The following is a 20,347-nucleotide window of genomic DNA, read 5'->3' on the forward strand; positions in this document are numbered from 1 at the left end:
TCTGGAGAGAGTGTAGAGTCTCCCATGCTAGTTGTCGCGGTAAGAGAGGCCTACTGTATGTCAGTTATGACATTCAATAGTCATTTGCTTTCAGGCCTTTACTCCACATCAGCCTCCTTGGATGCTTTGAGGCACTCCTTCAGAAAGGCAGTGTGGTGATAGAGCTCTATGATTCCAGTCTTGGGATCCAGCCGAAGGTGGTTTCGAAGATCATCTGTGCCTCGGAACGACACTCCAGCGACTTTCTTGAGCCTTGTTGCTTTTAGAGCCGACATGATATCGGGTAAGGAGTCGTCAGGCTCGTTGAGGTCGGGATGGTCCCTCACTGGGAACATAGTTAATACCAGCTTCCGCGCAGATTGCTCGTTTTTCCAGATACTGGACTCGCTGCCACCAGCTTGTCCCTCGCACGAGCAGCTGACCATCATGATAGCCCTGAGGGCAAGACTGAAGGCCTGCTTCTCGTCTTCCGGCACGGTGCTCTTGTCTTCTTGTCTCTTCAAAAAGTATTCTTCCGTCAATTCCTGTAACCGAGCCTCTGGTTTGGACCGGATCAACACGATAATATCATGTAGATCATCATGCGACCGCAACGCTTGAACCTCGTCTGGTGGGAAGGCGTCAGAGACGTATGACGCCGTTATCTCTCGGTAGTACTGAAAATAGGGTTCAAGTTTTGTCATTTCAAGCTTCGAACTTCTGTCTTCATCGTTAATGCAAATTTTCCAATTCCACAGAGCTTCACCTAGTTGTCGTAGTTGCGACTCTGTGGTCGACTCCAACGGAAATGTTTCCATCTCATACTCGTCCATTGTGGTCGAAGAAACCCACCAGAAGTTTTACAGAAAATGTTCAAGAAACCAAGATATTCAAGTCTTCTACTAGAAACACAAATTCTCAAGCGAGACCAAGTAATCAAGAAAGAATGGAGCGAGGTGTTGCCAGCTTCGGCGTACACACGCACGCCGGAAGCAGGCTGCGGGATTGGGGGTTGTCATTGGATCATCCGTACGACTCTGCAGCCGCGGCTGCATGCACATTGCATCAGGCTAGCATCAGGGGGCTGAGCTGTTGACGTGGCATTGGTGATTGAAATAGGAATATTCGGTGAGATGAAAGGAAGCCCAACCCTGCTTGGTCAACTTCGCTTTATATGTAGAAGGCGTTTCTCCTCAGCTCTGAGCCAGAATAGTGCATCTTCCCTTCGTATGGGCCTTTCAACCATGGCTGAAGTATCTTTGGCAGTCGCCACTCACGATGCAGCCATCAGCTGCTTCAAGGAAACACCCCAAGAGCCACGAGCGCCTAAACCAGCTCCAGATTGCTCAATTTCTACCGCAGAATCACCGGCCATGTCGCAGAACTTCACAGATTCGGGATATTCATCTCCAGATGACCCTACAGCGTCTGAGCCTCAAGACAGCAAGTCTCCTAGGCTTAAAGGAATTCCAGTCAAGCTGGGCGGCCAGAATCTCTTCAGGTTCAAAGGCACACCAAGCAAGGCAAGGAATGATCGATTCAACTACGTTATCGATCAGATAGAGCCGTTGCTACATGCCCACCTGAAGAAAACCGGGGGTCGACTTGGACCAATGTCATTTCGAACAATGATACTCGGGGCAAATGAAGAGGATGCCGGCGAGTATATCGTCGTGCTTTGTCCTAAAAAGCTGTCGGAGACTGTGAACGACTTCTTCGATAAGACCAAGATAATCCAAGAATTATGCGAGCCAACCGAACAGACGGCAAGACTCAGGATTATCGTCGAGGGCCGAGAACCTCGCTTGACGGCGAAGCTGTTGCGCTCACTCCTGGCAATAGACCGCCGTGCCATCAACCGTTATCCAGATTATAGGCTGTCACTTTGCGGATGTTCTCTGAGACTCAAAGGTATTCAGAAAAACGGAAAGACCGCCACGTTCGGCGGCATGATCAAGGTGGTGAATAAGGCCGGTGAAAGCAAACTGTACGGAATGACAGTGGGCCACGTCTTCAATGAAGAAAACACGACAAGCTCTGAAGAGAGCAGCTCCGAAAATTGCAACAGCGCTAGCTCGACCACATCTCGACTGGAGCGGAACCATGGTTCTGAAGTGCTGGAGGGGTTTCGTACATGCCAAGTTTTAAAGAAAGACGAATCCCAAGAAGAAGGTCCGGATTTCGATTGGGCTTTAGTCGAATCTGATGACTTTCTCCTGGTCGACTCAAATATGGGCCCAATTAATGACACCTTCGGGTTTTCCAAATACCCCCTCACGACTAATTTCGGAAGATTTTCAGGTGACGAGCCCTACCAGGAGGTTAAGATGATCGCAAGCACCGTGGGAACTAGATCTGGTCTGCTGTCGAGTGAACCAGCTCGATTTTGGTCGGAAACGGCAGATGTATCGACACCCGCCTACATTCTCTCCTTGAATGAGGGAGAGGGTAAGTATCACTTGATCTCATAATGGACGCAAAGAGCTATGGTTGACACTCGTTCACAGTTGGAAAAGGTGACTCCGGTGCATGGGTCGTTGGGGCATCTTCTTGTGATGTTTTCGGCCACACCATTGCAGCAGACATGTTCGGCGACGGATATGTTTTCCCTTTGGATCAAACATTTGCAGACATTCAAAGAAGTCTAGGCGCAGACTCTGTTCGACTGGCGTCTGCAGAAGACTTTGGATCAATCAGACGCTCCAATAAGCGGCCCTCCGAACAATTGTCATCTGGACTTGGGCTTTCTGAAGGCGAACCCAGTCATTCTAAGCGTCGCAAGACTTCTATTGTCAAGGCCCAATCTCCAACTCCGATGTCAGATGAAGAGGCTGTGGCAATGGGTGATGCGATATTCGAGGCTGTGCCTCCGGATTCCGCTTATGGGTCAGCACATGTCACCCCCCAGTCAATTGACAACGCATCTCCTTTCGAATCACATGTTTCTCTAGGTCCCGCAATGCCTTTGTTTTCCAGCTTTACTGAACAGGCTCCTCTCGATGGCTTGATGTGGGGTTTCACTGGAGAGGCTCACGTCCCTTGGACTTTGCCCTCCCCGAATTTCTTCCTTGAGACGTCAATTGAGGAAAGTCAAAAAGGGCCATCCTCACAGGGGAGACCTTCTGGTGAAGGGCCACTCCTATGAAACTCTGATTATGGGAAGATTGACTACAAGAAAATGTGAAAGAATCTTGCCAGGTAGTCTAGTACTGAGGACGTAAATAAGCCAAATTTCTCAACCACTGCGAAAAGTACTTGAATCAGGTTATGAAAGCTTTCTACATTTAACTTCTTACTTATGGAAGGGTGAAGCTTGTCGCTCCGAGTGTCACAAGGCAAGACACCATTACAGAATAAATAGACTTCCCTCACGAAGTCAAACGGGTATTCAAGAGAGAATCGAAGCAAAGAAGAAAGCCTAGAAAAAGAGGAGTACAAGATTTCCCATCGGAAACATGACCCTCCCCCCCTTTCCCTATAGCCCCTATTTATATATGTACATACAAGAACACCCAGTTGAGAATGCTGTCCTCACGGCCGTGCGCGTTCGCGTTTCGCCTTAGCCCATGCCCATGAATCCCTCAGCCCCTTTGCCCGTGTCCTGTCCTGTCCTTGTCCAGAAGTTTTCCCAATGATGTGTGTGTTTGTGTGCGAATGGTGTTTTGTCATTAAAATGACCCGGACCTCGCGATGTCGAGTCTGGGTGGGATACAATGCCACTGTTGTCTAGTACGGCAGTCTTTCTTGATTCATGATGTGTGGTTCTGGCCGTTGATGCCTCTACAAGGGCGCGGGGGGGCTCATCAACCATTTCAGCGTCCTCGGTGACGGCGAGCACGGAGTCGAGCACGCCGTCGGGACCCTCACCATCGTATGTCTTGCCGCCCTCGTACGTCTTCCGTCTCCAGCCGCATGATTCCGACGGGTCCTTGGTCCACTCCGTTGTCGGGAAGTAGTGCTCGTTCTTCTTCATGGTGATTACCCAAGGCACGCTGTCAAAGGTGACAGCCTTAAGTCGGAAGTCTGCAAGGAACACGATTAGCTAATGTACAAGAAAAGAATGACCTGGAAAGCCACTTACAGGTGTTGTCTGGGATCTTCTGGACGGAGGCGAGGAATGTCTCCAGATCAGGCGTCGCCTTGCCGTTCACGTGGGTGATGAAGTTGGTGGGTGCGAGGCCGTACTGGTAGGAAGGCGAACCGCGAGTGCGGGCCGACACGTACACCTCGCTGTGCAGCTTGCTAATCTGCTGTCTGACGGCATGGTGAGGTCGGTGCAGAATGGCTCCACAGAAGGAGATGGCATGGTCGGTCTCGACATCGTCGGCGGCGACGGTGTGAGCCTTAATATGGATCTCCTCGCAGTTGCGGACGATGACGGCGTCGAGGACCTCGTGAGAGTACATAATGTCCAGCTCGGAGACCTTGGTGATAACCTTACCGTTGAGCGTGAGCAAGATATCACCTTCGAGCAGAGCGCTTGACTGCTCGCTGCGCTCAAAGGTCCGCTTGCTAACCATGAAGAGCTGGTGGTGTGTCTTGTTGGCTTCGGTGACCTTGCTGATCCACTCGTCAGAGACGCCCATCACTCTAGCTTGAGCCATGGCGATGGCTCTGAACTCGACGGAGAGCATGCGCAGTTTGGGAACGATGCCCTGTTGAATTTGAGACACGACAGGCAGAAGAGTAGGCGTGGCAAGACCGAGGTGGTACTCCTCATCACGGTTGCTGCAAGGTGAACGCTCGCCCAAGTAAGTGAGCCAGAGGGCCTGAACCGTGCCATCGTCGGCGACGAGAACACCGCTTCCACACTGGTTGCTGAGACTCGTATCAACAGTGATGGCATCGACGTTGATGGCACGGTATCTGGGTGCACCAGAGTTGGCCGGGATAGCCACGGCAGTGACCTCGGTGACTGTGGTGGAGGCATGGACAATCTTTCCAATTCTGTTGTATCCCATGAAGTTGGTGGAAGCTCCTTGGGTGATGTTGTCCGTGCTCAACCTCGCACTTTGAACGGGAGCATTGACCAGCGCCGGGTCGTACTGCACAATGGCATAGTTCTGAAGGGGGTGGAGGAACACGACCTTGCCCTCGACAATGATCGAGTCCGCAATGGTGATTGTCACATCGCACAAATCGTAAGGCACAATCGCTCTTGAGATGACAACAAGACCCTTGTCGGCGTCAATCACCAGGCCCATGCCCCACTTCCTGTTCTTAGGGAAGCCGTCCAGCTTAACAGGCATGGTGCAGTTGACGTGGACGAAGCTGCGCACCAGGTCGGCAATAGCCGTGTGCTTCACATTCTCGAGTTGAATGAAAGAAGCAGAGCGAGCAACAGGCGCCTTGGGAGGAAGGGGATCAGCCAAGTCAGTGAAGTCCCAGAGGCCAGTCTCGTCGTTGCGGACAGCCATCTTCATCTTTGCTGACCAATGTCGGTCAACGTAGATGATTGTGGTGTTCAGAGTGTGCAGGTCACGCAGGTGCTTATAAGTGACGACCACGCGGGACTTGTCTGGAATTGTCTTCATCACCTCGATGAAGGTTTCCAGATCAGGGGTCTTCTTGTGGTCCACAGTCTGAATCAGCCAGCCATTGTCCGCGTTGTCGAATCTGAAAGAGCCAGTCGCCTCGCAAACGAAGACACCTTGACATGCGACACCGTATAGACGGGCCTGCTGGTATGACAGGCTGTGAAAGCTGGCACCTGCGACGGACACGAAGCGATCGGGAGTGATCTGGTGTAGGTCACCGACCTCGACATCGACCTCAATATCCTCGCCGCCTCTTTGGATCTGAAGATGGATGGTCTGGCCAACATTTGAGTCCAGCAAGTCATCCAGGCGGATGAACTGACCCACACGCTCGCCGTTCACCTTAACAAGAATGTCACCCTCCTCGATCTTCTGGTCAGACTGCCCCTTAGGGAGGACGATTTCGGCCACAAGCATGTTGTTGTCCTTGGGGAAATGCTGACGAGTTGCAGCCTCCGTCTCCGGGGTAAGGCCGAGGCGTCTGCATTCGTCAAAAGGCTTGAGGAGGAATTGGCACTGAATGTCACCTCTTGTGACGGGCTTGCCCTGACGGATGCATTCCAAAGCTCGTAACGGCCGATCCAGAGGCAGGAAGTAGTCTGTCGAAGCACCATCAGATCGCCCACCAGCTTGCAGGGCTACGGCAAACCCGTCCACGTTCACAACCGGACTGCCAGAACTACCACCACTGGCGGCAGCATTGGCTTGGTAGTAGCAGGTGTTGAAGTCGCTGTATCCCTCTCCGTATTCCGGCGCATTTCGGTCTAGACGACTGATGAAACCAGACAAGATACTGAGCTTCTCTCCGGCATCGTTACCCACCACTCTGATCTCAACACCAACTACCAACCTGTTAGCGGATCCACTTCCAAAATGCTACCCATCAAGGTATTGCCTACCCTTCGCAAGGTCCGGACGAAGCACCAGCGCGTTCAGCTTCATGTACTTGACAGCCTTGGGGTCGAATCGAAGAATACCGAAATCGTGAACGGGGTCGCGGTAGACGGGGTACGCATCAACCTCCTCGTGGTTGTCGAAGACGACGTAGCCCCAGAACGGTCCGGATCCAACGACGTGTCGGTTCGTCAAGATGTATCTGTAGTCCACTTCGTCAGCCCTCTGCCTGCCTATGATGACTTGCCGCCGTAAATCCTCGTCTTACCCCTTCTGAGCGTCCACCACGAAGCCAGTCGCCTCACTCGTTAACGCCGCGTCCGTGTCAAAGGAGCATGTCTGGCAGAAACGAATGGAGACTACATTGCTGACGACGTTCTCAATGGTCTTTTGCCACGCCTCTGGCTCCTGCGTCATGGGAAACATGCCGTTCAGCCGCGCGGCATCCTCAAACTCGCTCTCCTCCTCAATCTCCTCGACGCGCTCAACCTCAGGCGTGTTGTCGCCGGCAGATAGTTTGCCGTTCAGCGCGCGATGCTGCTTATGGGGTCGCAGGCCCTCAGGGCTCGTAGGGGCCTTGCGCTTAGAGCGCGGCGATGCGCTGTTGCCGTTCATGTTTGCGGTCTCGGTCGTTGTGGTTTGAACAGAGGGTTGTTCGTTTTGCTGTTGCGGCGCCGACGAGGGATCAGGTTCGACGGCGGCTGAGTAGGGGCGGCGAGTCTGGGCGCAGATGGTTCGTCGCGTTGTCTTATAGCCGGTGTCTCTGGATGAAATGGCTCCAGCTATACGGGAGTAGCCGCGTTGTGCGAACGGGAGGAGCTCGAGTTGGCGTCGAAAAAGCTGGGGGGAGGTAAGGGTGAAGGCTGTGGTGGTGGTGGTGGTGACGGTGGTGGTGGATGCTGTCCAAGGTCGTCGTGCTAGTACTGCCGGGGTGGATGCAAGGCTCAAGCAAGTCCCTCTGCCTCCAGTGAAGACGGAGCGCATCCAGCGAGAGAAGGTGGAAGAAAAGGATGGCAACCTCCAGCTGTGGATACGAAAAGGAACAATGCCTTTGTCAAATGAACGGCGGGCAATTGGTTGTCCTGGCTATCAGAGTAGAGTATGATTGAACCTCAAGCTGCTGCGCATGTGATCCCTCCAGAAGTGTGGGAGAGGCAATCTAGCAGAGTTGTACTGGAACGCGAACACCTTTTCCCAACGTCGTTTGTCGTCAAAAAATTTCAGGTGCGGGACGATGGCAAACAAACAGGATCTGTCCGATATGGGGGTCACCCAAGTGAGATCACCAGGCTAGATGCATAAGAGCCCGCTTAATGGGTGCATGTCCCGGGTGGGTGTCCATCCCTGCTAATTTTCTCCACTAATTCCCCGGTTGCTGATGTAATGTGACACTAGCGTCCCTGTTGAGGCCTGTACAGTTCGCTAAGGCGGTCTAGCAGCTTTGCAAAGTTCACTTTAACACTCTTGACGGCAGACGTCAATGAGTGTGGTGCCTGGCCCGCAGACCGAGATGGGACGGAATGGATCATGCTCTCACGCAGCACACCACCAACGACCGAACTCCAGGCTGCAAGAATATGCAGGTCTCACAACGTACTGCTCGAATGACCGGCCGGGATGCACCTTGGATGGAAGTCTATGTCCAGCGACCTGATTCGTTGGAGAGCCGGTTTATCGATTGTCGGGCGCGGTTTCGGGGCTTCATCACCGCCCACCAAGTTGCTTGATATTGTGTTCCAGTACGAACAATCATTCGTCGCCACCGATTTCCAGCCCCATCTGATTCCAAGCTATCTTTTTCTCCCTCGATTTACGGGCTACGGCATTGCCCCATTAGAGGTTACGGAGAGACCGCGAATGAGCGCGAGGCCTAAGACGATGAGCACAGCAAGAGTGTCAAGAGATGAGGGTAAAGAGTATCCCATTTGATTTCTGATGGCTTAAACTACCTCAGAGACGTATGCGAACGCAAGAGCAATGGGTCGCACGTTCTGTCCCCCTTTCCAAGCCAATTCAGAGTAATGTCCGTTCCTTGCGCGGAACCCAATGAAAACCAACCGCAGCCATGTAGAGTGAGACGGCTATCCAGCGATGGTAGCAAGCATTAGATAACCTACTGCTCGCCATCCTTCTCATCCTTGGTCTCGACCTGGGTCTCAGAATCAGCTTCAACCTTAGCCTCAGCCTCAGTTTCCTGAGCCTCCTCGGCCTCGGCCTTGGCCTGGGCTGCCTTCTTGGCAGGGGTACGACGCTTCTTCGGAGTGCCATCTAGGTGGTGATAGATCAGCTACATGCACAATTGAGAACCATGGCTTTCAATGTGATACTTACCAGCGTTGGTCGCCGCAGCGCGCTTCTTGGGAGTCACCGGCTTGGTCTCCTCGCTGCCTTCCTGGTCGCCGTTGGCCTCCTCGCCATCCTCGGCGGCAGTGGCAGCCTTCTTCTTGACAGCAGTCTTGCGGGCTTGGGGAGATGTCAGTTTGAATCCAGACATGAGTAGAAAAGTGATGACTTACGGGTCTTCGGCTTGAGGGCAGCGGCCTCTCCGTTCTCGCCGGTGTTGATCTCACGCATCTGAGCGATGATAGCAGTCCACTGGCCCTGCAGGGCCTTCAGAGTGCGGCCCTCCATGTTGACGTTCTTCCAGTCAACTCCCTTGCCGTCGGGAAGCACGGTCGCGAGAACGCGGAGGACAAGCTGGAACTGTACATCCGTGTGTTAGAGAATCTGGAAAATAAAAGTGAAAATGCGACTGAAGCCAGACTTACACGCTCAGCATCGGTCCAAGCACCGACGCGACCAGCGGCAGGAGTCGCTTCGCTGCCGTTAATGGACTTGGTATCAGCCATGTTGAAAGAATGGTATTCTTCTTTTCTGTAAGTTCGATTCGTCAGTTGCTGAAGACCATGTGTATGCAGTGCTGATGGAAAGTGTGGGAGGTGAGAGAAAGATCAGGATGCGAGGACAAGAGATGTGAGATGCGAAGGCAGTGATGGAAATAACAACAGTGACGAGAGATAGAAGAAGGTGCGAGAGGGTGAAAATGAAATTGAAATTGAGGGTGATGGCGATGATGATGGAGGTAGATTGAGTGAGGCAGGTGAGAGATTCGGGTTTGCGAAGGTGTATTGCTCACATGCAATGGTCGTGGTGATAAATGATGAAGTTATTACAGCTAAGCTGTGTTGCTGAGGTGCGATAGTTTGCGTGAGGGTGAACAAAGTGTGAGGGTGAGGAAGTGAGAAGGGTGGAGTGAGAGGGTGGAAGAGCTGGGTTTTATGTGAGAGCTGGATGAGAGTGAGGCAGGCCTCTAGGAGTGTAAATCAGGAAGGAAGGTCAGGGAAAGGTTCAAGGTGTCTCCTTCCTCGAAAGTTCTGTCTTCCCAGGGGGGTTCGAGCTGCCTAGAGCTCTCCCAATGAATGAAGGATGGAATCCCTCTTTGGAGTCAACTCCTATGAGGAAAGAAGGAAGCAGAATCTCAGGAGGAAGGCAGATTCCATCACCCTCGCTGAGCCAAAACATGCAATAAGTGACAATCTCAGTGATGATATCCCACTTTCCAGGCAACTCCCCCAAATCCCGAGAAGAAGAAAATGAACCAAAAGACTTGAAAAACTTTCTTTACTCACATGTTGCAACTCAGATGCTTGAGTAAGATTCCCAAATTGTGTCCGTATTGATGCCAGCACATGTTTCCAGCAAAGTACTGAGGCCCCTTCCCAAAGCTCGACTTGGGCTTCGGCTTGGGAGGTCTCAGCGGAGGGAGCGTAACGGCCTCCTTCCGCGCGCCAAGGTCGGTCTTCGCCATGAACGATTCGACTAAAGTCGATAAAGGGGGTAGCGAGTATATGCAAAATAGAGCAGCTTTTTGCTCGGCGTTTCGATTCCGTAAAGCGACAAACGATGACGAGGCTTGAGCCTTTCGAAGATGGGCAATGATTGCAAACGCAAGAGGTTTGTTCCAGGAAACAGTTCAGAGAAGAGAAGAAAGGTAAAGAAGCTTTCCTTGGATTAAAGTCACAACATAAGCGGAGCAAGATAATTCCTTCACGGGATCGTGAGATTGAGGAACGTTCCGGACCTCGAGGCATGCTCATGTCTCCGCCTCTTCTATTTGAGGGGAAGAGAGAAACAAGTAGTAAGCAAGGCATGTGGTTGTGAGCTCAGGGACACAAAGGACGACACGAGCACTCCGTAGAAAGAAAATGGGACAAAACGGAAAGGATAGCTAAAGAAAGGGAAAGGGGGTTGGTTGGCAGAAAATCAGGAACTCGCGATGACTTCGATGTTTATTGCGTTGGTGTTGATGTAACGATCTAGGAGAATCTCCTCTATTGCTTGGAAATCCACGAAACATTCCCTTCCCATTCATCTACATGGGCAGCGGAGGATAGAGACTGCCGCAACCAAAACGAAAACAGTGACACAGCGAGATATACACGAGCAGTAGAAACAAAATCACAACGACCAAATGCATAATTCTAATGTTGCTGGTTGTCTATTCGTCTCCCCATGCCTTTTCAGCTCGGAAAGTTTCAACCAAGCTTAATGGAGATAGCCTCAGAAGGGGCATAAGAATCTGATACGTATTACACAACCCGATCCACCCACAGTAGCCAAGGCACGAAACAACCAAGGCCTGGCCATGCGAGACCGTGATGACTGGGGGTCAGCACAGTCGTAAAGAATCGAGCCGAAGAACCCCAAAAACCCAACGTAAGAGAGCAAAGTGCAAAATGTAGCGCAAATATGGGTGTATACACACACACCTCCCTCTTCGTCTATGTCATAATGGTATGTCGCCGTTAACAATGTCGGCGAGTGAGTGTATGTGCAACGCGGCCTGGTCGATTGTGCCAGTCAAGAGAGACAAGGTCGAATCGTGATTAATATCCTCCCAAATGCCGGGTATCGTTCCGTGTCGTTTCCCATTTAGTCCGAGCTGTCGTCAAAGTTGAAAAATACACCTCCGTAAGGTAAGAACAAGGATTTCGAGGCCAGTAGAATCCTTCCCAAGCAGAAGGCGCAAACAGAATAAGAGCCTTCACTTATGCCATCTTGCCCTTGTATACCATGAACTCGCGAATGCGTGCTTCATGGTCTTCGCATGCGACAGCCCACTTTCTTCGAACCTCCTTATCTTGTGCCATCCACTCAAGATATTCGTGAATCTCATCATCGCCGCGAGAGACGAGGAACGAATAGCCCTTGCGAGCTCGGAGATCGGCGATGTTTGCCTTGCGAGCGTTGAAATGCTCAATTACTTGAGCGTTGAAGATTTCCCATCTCAAAACATAGCTCTGGAAGTCCTGGGTGTACTTCTGCCAGGCACCGCCAGTCGGCTTCAAATTGACCGCGAAAGTAGGCGGGGGTCGGGGTGCTTGCGGGATGACCGGGAAATCGAGCGAAGGTTTCTTCTCCTTCTCGATCGGAGCGCGGCCTGACGGCTGACTCTCAAACGGCAGACTCATCTTGAGATCATTCAGAGAACCTAGGCCAGAAGAGTTTTGCGCGAATGGCGCCACATTCTTGAGGTCAGCAAGGCTGGCCCTAAACTCCTCGCTGTCTTCAGAACCGGCATTGTTCGGGTTGAATTCTGGCTTGCGCGCAGGTAGCTTCGGGCCGTTTTCTTGCAAGCCGTTGCCAGGCCTCCATTCCGGACGAGATGGTTCTACAGGAATGTTTCTCGCGCTGTTCGAATGATCACGCTTTTGAGAAGTCCCAGTCTGCGGGGGATCGATGTCCATAGCATTCGGGCTGTTCGCACCGATAGGCTCCGCCATTGACTTTCGTCCTCTCCACTCGGTCTCCTCGTCACTGTCGTAGTCATCATTCACCAGTCCTGCATTGCCCCCTGCTGTCGGCTTAACCTTGGTCTTCCTAGAGTTGACTCGAGAAATTCGGGTAGGAGATGTTGATGTAGAGTGCGTCTTGTGTGGCACGAAGTTTTGGGCCCCAATCTGTTGGGTCCAGTCTTGAGCATCAAACTTTCCTTCCGCAGAAGGTGATCCTGCCGGCTGGCCCGACATGTCCTTCTGGTGTCTCAAGCTGGGGCGCTTGATTGGCGATCGACGGCCTACGCGGCTTCCGGACTGTGAACGAACCTTGGCGGCTTGGTCCTGGATCGGACTGCCGGCGCTGAACTTCCAAGCATCTGGACCATCACCGTTTACAAAGCTAGTGTCAATTTCCTCAGTGCTCCTACGGCTGAAACCTGGCTGCTCTGGTGCGGCGGTTCGGGCAAAGGTGTCATCGTCGATCGGGAAATTAAAGCTATTGGTAATTTTCTTGTCAGCTTGGTTCGGTGTAATATCATGATGAGTGTCAATCGTGTGGCGCTTGTCACGAGAAAGCGGCGTCAGGTCTGGCGCCTGTCTTTTGACAAGCTTGCTCAGAAGTTCGCCCTGCTTTCGCTCGAATGGCGTGAGTGAGTCGCTCCTAGACCTATCTCCACTAGGAGACGGCGAATCATGCAGTTCTGCGTTGCTCGACTGCTCAGGGAGCGGAGGCTGCGATGCATATCGTGTGCATGCCTCTGCTGCTGATTTGCGCCGCAGGCTGGGGACCGCAAAAGAAGGAAAAGGACCTGGGGGAAAAGATGTTCCGTACATTGAAGATCCTTGTGCCGTGTGTATGTTTCCCGCTCCTGCGAAGTCATTAGCTCTTGCCGGGTCATAACGCTTTAGAAAATCCCACCATTAGGATTCTGGGAAGCAGTGGCTTTCGCCTGCGCATTGTTCGGACCAGGACCAGTGGCCGTGTTCGGCGGGGTGTATCTTGCGCTTGCGCGGGATCTAAATGGGTCCTTAGGTGAGTTGGACGCAGTTGCAGTCGCCGTGTTAGGGCGGTCCTCTTGCGGCGTCGAAGTCGAAGTGCGCGGGCTCGACGGCTCAGTCCTTGCTTGACGGGGGACACTCTGAGCACGTTGACGAGCGCTGCCAGGCGAGAGATTGGGGCCGTAGCTTTCCTGGGGTGGTCGAGGGCTTTCCCGGGTGCTTTTGGCCCGTCCCACAGAGATGCCATCGAACGGATTCAGTTTCTCGCCGCCATGTGACATGTAAGGAGTGCTTTGGCGAGAATCTGAGTCCCTAAATTGTGCCAGAGGGTCTGGTACTCCTGCCTCTTGTTGTCTGCGCGCATTGTCTGCGAAGATGTTGGTGTGCCGGGATGAAGTGGAGTAGTTGGACGAGTTCACTGGAGGCTCATCCGCAGGGACCGGCGAATGAGGAGTGTAGCCAGGTTTCCGTCCAAAGGAAGCCTCTGCCCTCTGTTTCTGAGAAGGAGTCCGGGGGACAGGCCGCTTTGGAGTCTCGGGGGCCTTGGCGGGCTTTGGCTGAGACTGGCTGGCCCGACCCTTCATATTCTCAAAAGCGTGCCAAGCATTCCGCTTCGCTTCTGGGTCGTCTCTCGTCTGCGCTTTGGCTGTGGGAGCCGCACCCGAGGCAAAGTTGCGGTATCTACTGGCTCCTGAGGCTGGCGGAGGCGGCGGCGGATTGCGAGCTGTCGCGTTACGACGAGGTGGGGGAGGAAAGTTGGCACCGGCGTTCTGCCAGGGATTGCCTCGGACTCCGGACGCTGTGGGATATCTCGATCGTGTTCTCCCGGCATCGTACTTGGCTCGTTGTTGTGGGTCGGTAAGAATTTCATGGGCGGACTGAATGACCTGGAATCGGGAGTTGACTTCGGCTTCTCTGCCTGGGTTTCGATCAGGGTGGTACTTGAGTGCTAGCTAGGGTTAATCGACTCGTTCGATAGGAAGAGATCAGCTTCACCTTACCTAGCTTTCGAAACTGTTTCTTGATCTCATTCGTATCTGCGTCTGCCGGAAGCTCCAGGTCCGCGTAGTAATCGCGGCTCATGTCGACTCCTCCCATCCTGACGGTGGATTGGTGCTCGACAGACTAAAGACTCTGGAAGTGCAGACTGTTTTGTCCAAAACGCATGCCAAGCTTAGGGTATCTCGATGTGGCGAAGATTTGTAGAGCCGTAGACCAAACGAAGCACGGTCAAAGTTATCGAAAGTAGCTTCGCCTCTCGTCTGTGTTCAAGGTTGCCGGGATCTAGAAACACAGCCTTGTGTTGGGTAGGTCTTGGTGTGGCGTAGCTTAGAAGTGTCGCCTGCGTAATCGGTGGCTGAGCAAAGTGACGTGACAGTCGAGATTCGCAAAACAATCGGGTTCTCCAAACACCGTTGATTCGATCCGGGAAACGTAGTCGCAATAGCTGTCTGCAGTTCCGCTTTCTACCACGTTGGCAGACGTAGGTTCGTCCTCGGAAGGTCGATCGAAAGTTTTGGGTGTCTGTGAGAGGGGGTAAGGCAAAAGAATGAGTGGACTAAGGCAGCAAAGGAAGTCAGCAGTCGTGTCACGGGTAAATTGGAAGAAAGTAGAAGATGTTTCGCAAGCGGAAGTTATGGTGATGAAGGGCACGCCAGTAGGTTTAGAAGAGGTAAGCAATCGCGGAAGCAACACAAGGGTAGCAGCCTCCCAGTTGTAAGATGACAGGAAGAAGGTCGGCAGCTGCTCCCCGCAGATCTGGAAGGTTTGGTGTTTGTTGCCCCTCGCAGCTCGCAGCGTTATGTTGAACAGGCGACTACTGCACAGCAACAAGGATATGCGTTGATGCTAGATGACGGAAGCAGGCACCGTGGGGGGAGGAAGAGAAGCGATCTGAAGCAGGGTAGGCTCGCCGGGCTGAGAAGTCGAACCAACCAGTCGACGAAGGAACTGGAGCCGCAGGAAGTTCGCCGGCAGTGATTGGCCCTTCACCGTCGTTCTGCTAGACAATCTCACATAGAAGAAGACGCGGGGATGATTGGATAGATGCGATGCGCCGTGCGTGTGTGGGAAAGCAACTCACCGAGATGACGTCAAACTGGGAAGCAGCTGCAGCAGCAGCAGATGCCAAAAGCTGACTACCGTAGGCGTATGTCGGACGAGAGCCGCGGGTGCCCGACAGGAGAGGCGAGATGGAAGAGACGCAGCTGTAATGCGACGTTGTTCCAAGGAAAGGGGTTCGCGGGTAGTTCGTCAAGACGAGAAGAAAGGAGCCGCATCGGCAGTGTGCGAAACCGAAAAGGAAGAAGCAAATATTAACTGAACGTTTGTTTTTGACGGGCCGTCCAATCCACCTCTGTCCGTTCGGTTGCGCGGGCAGCAAGGAGGGATGGATGGGGTAAAAGGGTCTAGTTTTTTAGAAGGGTTTCCAGGGACTCCCCGGCTACCTCTTGCCTGACCTGGCTCCTCAGCTGCCTCGAGCTCCCCGACCGTTGCCTGCCCTGCCCGCAGCCTGTCTGCGCCTACCTGCTTCTCTCCACTGACACGGACGCACCTCCCCGTTTGGCGGCAAGACGCGTGTAAGTATGCTTGAACCTAATGTGTTCTCGTTTTGGCAATCCCTATGCCTGAATACCTTACCGTTTCTATCATATACGCCTCTTGGAACAACATCCGTGAAAGGCAGTGAAAGGGTAAGGTATCTACGGATAGCCGCGCACGATTACCATCACGCCGCCTCCGTGGTGGGGATCTCATCGCCTCAAGCCTCACCCGAGTTGCCTAACCTTTCTTTAGTCAGCCTATCCATCTGGGCTAAGCCACCGTTCTAGCGTAGAACATCGGCAGGCGTGATGCACACCCAAGCATCGCCTGGACAAAACGAAGCCGAGTATGAAGTTGGAGGCTGGAGCTCCCAAGAATGCCCCAATTACGGATACCTCGTATGCTCTAAACGCTGCGTTGATTCGACGGCATCTGCGCCGATGCATTCCAGTCATGTGGGATGACCTCAAATCTCGAGAGACAAGACGTTTGGAGGCGAATCCAGTCTTCGGCAACCTCGTGCCGGCCTAAGCTGACACTAAGGTAATTAGACAATAGCTTGAAAATCCCCGACTGGAGCTATCTGAGCTGAGGCCTCAGAACCCCCAATTTCGCCTTACATCTGTTCAAGACACATTATCCTCAAAACGTCTTGAGCCAGATAACATTGCCTATACGAGCTTCTTGTGGCCAAGGAACCAAATTGCTCTCCAGCACATTAAGGTGGCTAATAATATAGACATCCCAAAATTGCCGTTGCCCGGACTCCCAGCTTGGTTCATCTGCGGTAAGCCCGCCGGACGCCTCCCCCGCATGAACCCAAGTCCACGCGAGTTTAGAGCCCACTACCGCGCCGGTCGAACCTACGCAGCTACGTAAACATCCCAAAGCCGGTTTATTGCTTCTCACGAGTTTGAACCCCCTCCAAGTATTCGCAACAATGGCGAGAGGGGATGATCGACCGTACACCTTGCCTTAGGACCGAACACATATGCTAGACGACGTCAGGATCAGGACCCGCCCCCGCCATCTAGACAGACAAGGGTCATACGGATGTCCAGTGCATCAGCGACGTTCGTCTTTCGTAGCGGTCGTATCACAGTAAATATGGTCTCAAGATAACCTACTCGATGGACACAGGTAGCTAGAACCTCCCGCATCCTTGTCAAATCGACACCATTCATCTTGAATCGCCCAGCACAAGAATAGGATGGGTACATTTCACATGTATCTATGGGTATTTTCTCGGCTCAGTCGCATCCCCTCGCTAATGTCACTAGATAGCCTGGACACTTTTCGAATATTCATTGTCGAGACTTTGATGTCATGGTTGTCACTCTAGTATCTGAAATCTTAACAGTTGCCCCAGAGCAGTCCCCTCTGCTAGCCGCCTGGCACAAATCAATCCTTGAACGCCATCGCTGTGAACTTGTTTCCCAGCCCCTCTGTGTTTTACTTTTACATGCATGGAAGACTGTAGCTCTTATGTGGAAGTCGGATATTCTAGTCCTCGGTCCCGTAGCATCAATGACAGCCATCTCTGTGCGCTTTCCTTAAAGGCTCTCATGGAACCTCATAGCTGGGTCGGCGCAGTGGTTTTTGTCCATCCCTTGTTCTTCATGTTCGCCTCAATCGCCCGCCAGATCGACTCTGCAGCTTCCTTGTCCCTGAACTTTGCCGCCTCCTGAGCACCAGTTCCATCACGCCAGCGATCAACGCCGAGCTGCAACACGCGGTGGCCCCAGTCCTTGACGCTATCTGGCGGTTGCTCCCCGCGCCAGCCGATGAAGATGCCCAAAATGCGGCGGAACAGATCCGGGGGGGAGCTCCACTTGTAGTTCTTGAACTGCCACGACTGGCCAGTGGTGAAGACTGCGACAACACGATTCCAGTACTCGGGTTTGAACTGCTCAGGGCCTTCGACAAGGATGAAACGCATAGGCCGCGAAGGGTCGATATCCTTCATGATGCGAGAGACGTGTAGCATGCTAGCGGCAGCGCTGCCGTCAGGCTGCACGTAGCGTCCTTCCTCGAGGAAGGAGCGAATGTTGGACAGGCGCAGTAGAGAAGAGGCAGAGGGCGAGAGGAGGATAATCGGGTCTGGCCGGCGCGTCGGAGCCTTCTGGTTGAGCGCGAGGGATGGGTTGGCGCTGATGTTCGACGAGCCATTGGGCTTCTTCTGGATGAAGGGAACAGCGAGCTTGCGGACATGGGAGAAGTCCTAAGAACAATCGAGTCAGTCATGTGCAACTTGGTAGTGAGGTTGATTGCAACTCACCGTGTGCTTCACGCCGCGCAACACGGAGTTGCGATCCCCCATCTTGCGTTCTCCATTGTAGATGACCGCCAATCTAGGGTCCAAAGTGCCTCGTCCAGCTCGACTCGCCGCAGTTGCTGGGGCAGTCTTGGACGCGCTCGCACTAACTCCCTCCTTGCCGTCCTTGTCGCCAGCCAAAGGCTTGATGTGTTCACTCTCCTCACTAGCGCCTTCCAGCCAAGTGAACAAGTCTAAACGTTCGACAAAGGCAAGATTTTGGACAGTGCCTAGGCTGCCCAGCTCTTCGTTGAGGCGGGTCGCGCTCGCGTTGTATTCGGGAATCGCAACATCCTTGTTTAGCCAGGCGAAGTAAATGGATCTCAGGTCGACCGGGCGGTCGCTTGAAATGAAACGCGTCGGTGTCGAGAGCGATACAGAAACGGGAGCTGGGTGCGAGAAGAGTAGATAGGTAGCTTGCGAGAGAGGAACCTCGGTCGCAGAAGCATCGGCTGAAGCTGTGGGAACTGCAGGTCGTTTCGATGCGATGGATTGCCGCAGCAGGAGCAATGGGTCCTGCTCGTTAGCAGCCATAATGATAAGTAGAAGAAACAATTAGGCTGATGAATATCGGGCCCTTGTAGAGCTTCTGAAAGCCTGAAAAGATGACCAAAAGGATTGGATGACCGAATTGAGCGTGATTGGGTTGTATGTGTAGATGCGACGGGGTGTTTGGCAGCCTCGAAATTTGGGGCTAGAGGTTCAGCCTCACTTGCTGGCCATCGCCATTTTCAGCCACATCTCGTGGTCCATATTAATTGCTCGCCAATGGAGCTGTGCCACAATTGGGCCTCCCCTACACCTCCAAACTTCAAGCTGCTTTCTCTCAACCTTGACCTACACTTCCCTATCATAATTGGCTTGGAGAACCCATGATTACTAGTGATGCCCACACAAGATAACAGGACCTTGAGAATACGTTCATTTGGTTTTTCCTAGGTCGCGAACAAAGGCTAAGCCAGCATCAGTCCCATATTGATCTTTCATCGGTCTCCGAGGTGATGGACACTTCTGATCCTTGGCGTCTGTCACTCATTTTATGCTCTACCTTGAGTGTTGACTCTTTTCTCCCCCTTCCATGATAAACACAAACTCCAGCACCACCCGATAAGTGTTTAGGGTTCGCCGGACACATTGGACTACTGGGTAGGTGCTCCGGAATATCGAATTCGAAATTGCGAGGTCCTGTTAGTCTCCGCTTGGGTTGTATTCGTTGCTTTGCTTCCCACCACTCCTTGGGTCTTTTTGGGAGACTATCGTCGCATCTCGTTTGGTTTCGTTTAACGCTCGTAGATCTGGCCGGTTGAGCAGCGTCCCAGGTATCACTGTCTTCTCCAGGTGGAACCATGTCTGTGAAAAAGCCTCGTGGCTTCCCATCCGCAGTGTCCTCGTGCGTTGGCGGGGTTCTCACCCTTGTAGCTTCCTGGAGTGACAGTCAGTTCAACACTTCTTGAGGAAGATCTGGATGCACTCACTCCAGCAGGGTATGGGGTTAGAGTAGAGTCTTGTTGGCCTGTTTCTTGATGTTAGCTTACGTCAAGATCGGCGGACTTTTGGTTTCCTACGACTCAGAAAGCCCTCGGGATCAGGCGTGACAGGTGGTGTTTTTCCTGCCAAAAAGTCTCGTACAGAACTTGTGGCACTGCTGATGGTGTCGTTGGAGTCTTTGCGATGCCAAGGGGCCTTGCCGAACCAGCTTGTGCCTGTGGCCGTAGACCTTTGATCTTCTTTGTTGGTGAACCAAGTGAGCGTTTTCGTTATTGGAGAGCTTGAGATATTCTTCGGTACGTCGGCGAGTTGCTCGGAGGCCGGAGATTCGGATATCGACCCGGACGATTGCTTCTGCTCGACGTTAGAATAAGCCCCGCTCGATCTAATAAGGATGTACTGACGGTCATGTTCTTGAACAAAGAGAACATTTTGATGCTTCTACGGCTCTGGATGCTTTGGCTTATCGATGGAGTACCAGAACTTGAGCCGTGAGTTGGTTCCACCGGCTGTGCTAACTCTGGTGGAGGCTCTTGGCGTATCATGGCTCTTTTTTCCTCCGGTAAATTGAGGGTATGCTGAATGCTCGGCATCCGGTCCAAACTAGGTCGTACTGTGTGAAGCAATGTATTCTGCAAGACTCTAGTCTGGAACTCCTCCGACGAGGGGCTAAGCGGCCCATTGGAGCTGAGTGCGGACCTTGGAGATGGGGGAACATCAGGAGGCAGCATCTCTTGCTCACTGGTACTGACATTCCGAATCTTGGGGGATCTGTTTGCCCATTTCCAACGCTTGTTCGCGCTGCCTTGGCGCTC

The 20,347-nt window shown here is 52.8% G+C and overlaps 5 protein-coding genes across 5 annotated transcripts; all 5 read right to left on the minus strand.

Annotated features, from left to right (window-relative positions):
• Positions 1 to 98: 98 nt before the first annotated feature.
• On the minus strand, positions 99 to 812 carry N0V96_005887 (uncharacterized protein; the record flags this gene model as incomplete). Its single annotated transcript, XM_053189490.2, has 2 exons — positions 99 to 699; positions 805 to 812. The coding sequence occupies 2 exons, from the start codon at positions 810 to 812 to the stop codon at positions 99 to 101; spliced, it is 609 nt and encodes a 202-aa protein (XP_053052943.2).
• Positions 813 to 3,538: 2,726 nt separating this feature from the next.
• Positions 3,539 to 7,025, minus strand: N0V96_005888 (uncharacterized protein; the record flags this gene model as incomplete). The annotated part of the gene is made up of 5 exons (XM_053189489.2): positions 3,539 to 3,580; positions 3,764 to 4,002; positions 4,061 to 6,358; positions 6,416 to 6,612; positions 6,679 to 7,025. 5 exons carry the CDS (start codon positions 7,023 to 7,025, stop codon positions 3,539 to 3,541), a joined length of 3,123 nt encoding a protein of 1,040 aa, XP_053052942.2.
• Positions 7,026 to 8,523: 1,498 nt separating this feature from the next.
• Positions 8,524 to 9,259, minus strand: N0V96_005889 (uncharacterized protein; the record flags this gene model as incomplete). Its single annotated transcript, XM_053189488.1, has 4 exons — positions 8,524 to 8,678; positions 8,742 to 8,873; positions 8,927 to 9,113; positions 9,179 to 9,259. The coding sequence occupies 4 exons, from the start codon at positions 9,257 to 9,259 to the stop codon at positions 8,524 to 8,526; spliced, it is 555 nt and encodes a 184-aa protein (XP_053052941.1).
• Positions 9,260 to 11,458: 2,199 nt separating this feature from the next.
• On the minus strand, positions 11,459 to 14,284 carry N0V96_005890 (uncharacterized protein; the record flags this gene model as incomplete). Its single annotated transcript, XM_065757521.1, has 3 exons — positions 11,459 to 13,056; positions 13,107 to 14,135; positions 14,188 to 14,284. 3 exons carry the CDS (start codon positions 14,282 to 14,284, stop codon positions 11,459 to 11,461), a joined length of 2,724 nt encoding a protein of 907 aa, XP_065613864.1.
• A 3,019-nt stretch (positions 14,285 to 17,303) lies between these two features.
• CDC73 (accessory factor associated with RNA polymerase II) lies at positions 17,304 to 18,578 on the minus strand (the record flags this gene model as incomplete). The annotated part of the gene is made up of 2 exons (XM_053189486.1): positions 17,304 to 17,951; positions 18,009 to 18,578. 2 exons carry the CDS (start codon positions 18,576 to 18,578, stop codon positions 17,304 to 17,306), a joined length of 1,218 nt encoding a protein of 405 aa, XP_053052939.1.
• Between the last annotated feature and the right edge of the window lie 1,769 nt (positions 18,579 to 20,347).

The sequence above is a fragment of the Colletotrichum fioriniae genome, assembly GCF_027942845.1.
Source record: "Colletotrichum fioriniae strain IMI 355084 chromosome Unknown scaffold_6, whole genome shotgun sequence".
NCBI classification, from domain to species: Eukaryota; Fungi; Ascomycota; class Sordariomycetes; order Glomerellales; family Glomerellaceae; genus Colletotrichum; species Colletotrichum fioriniae.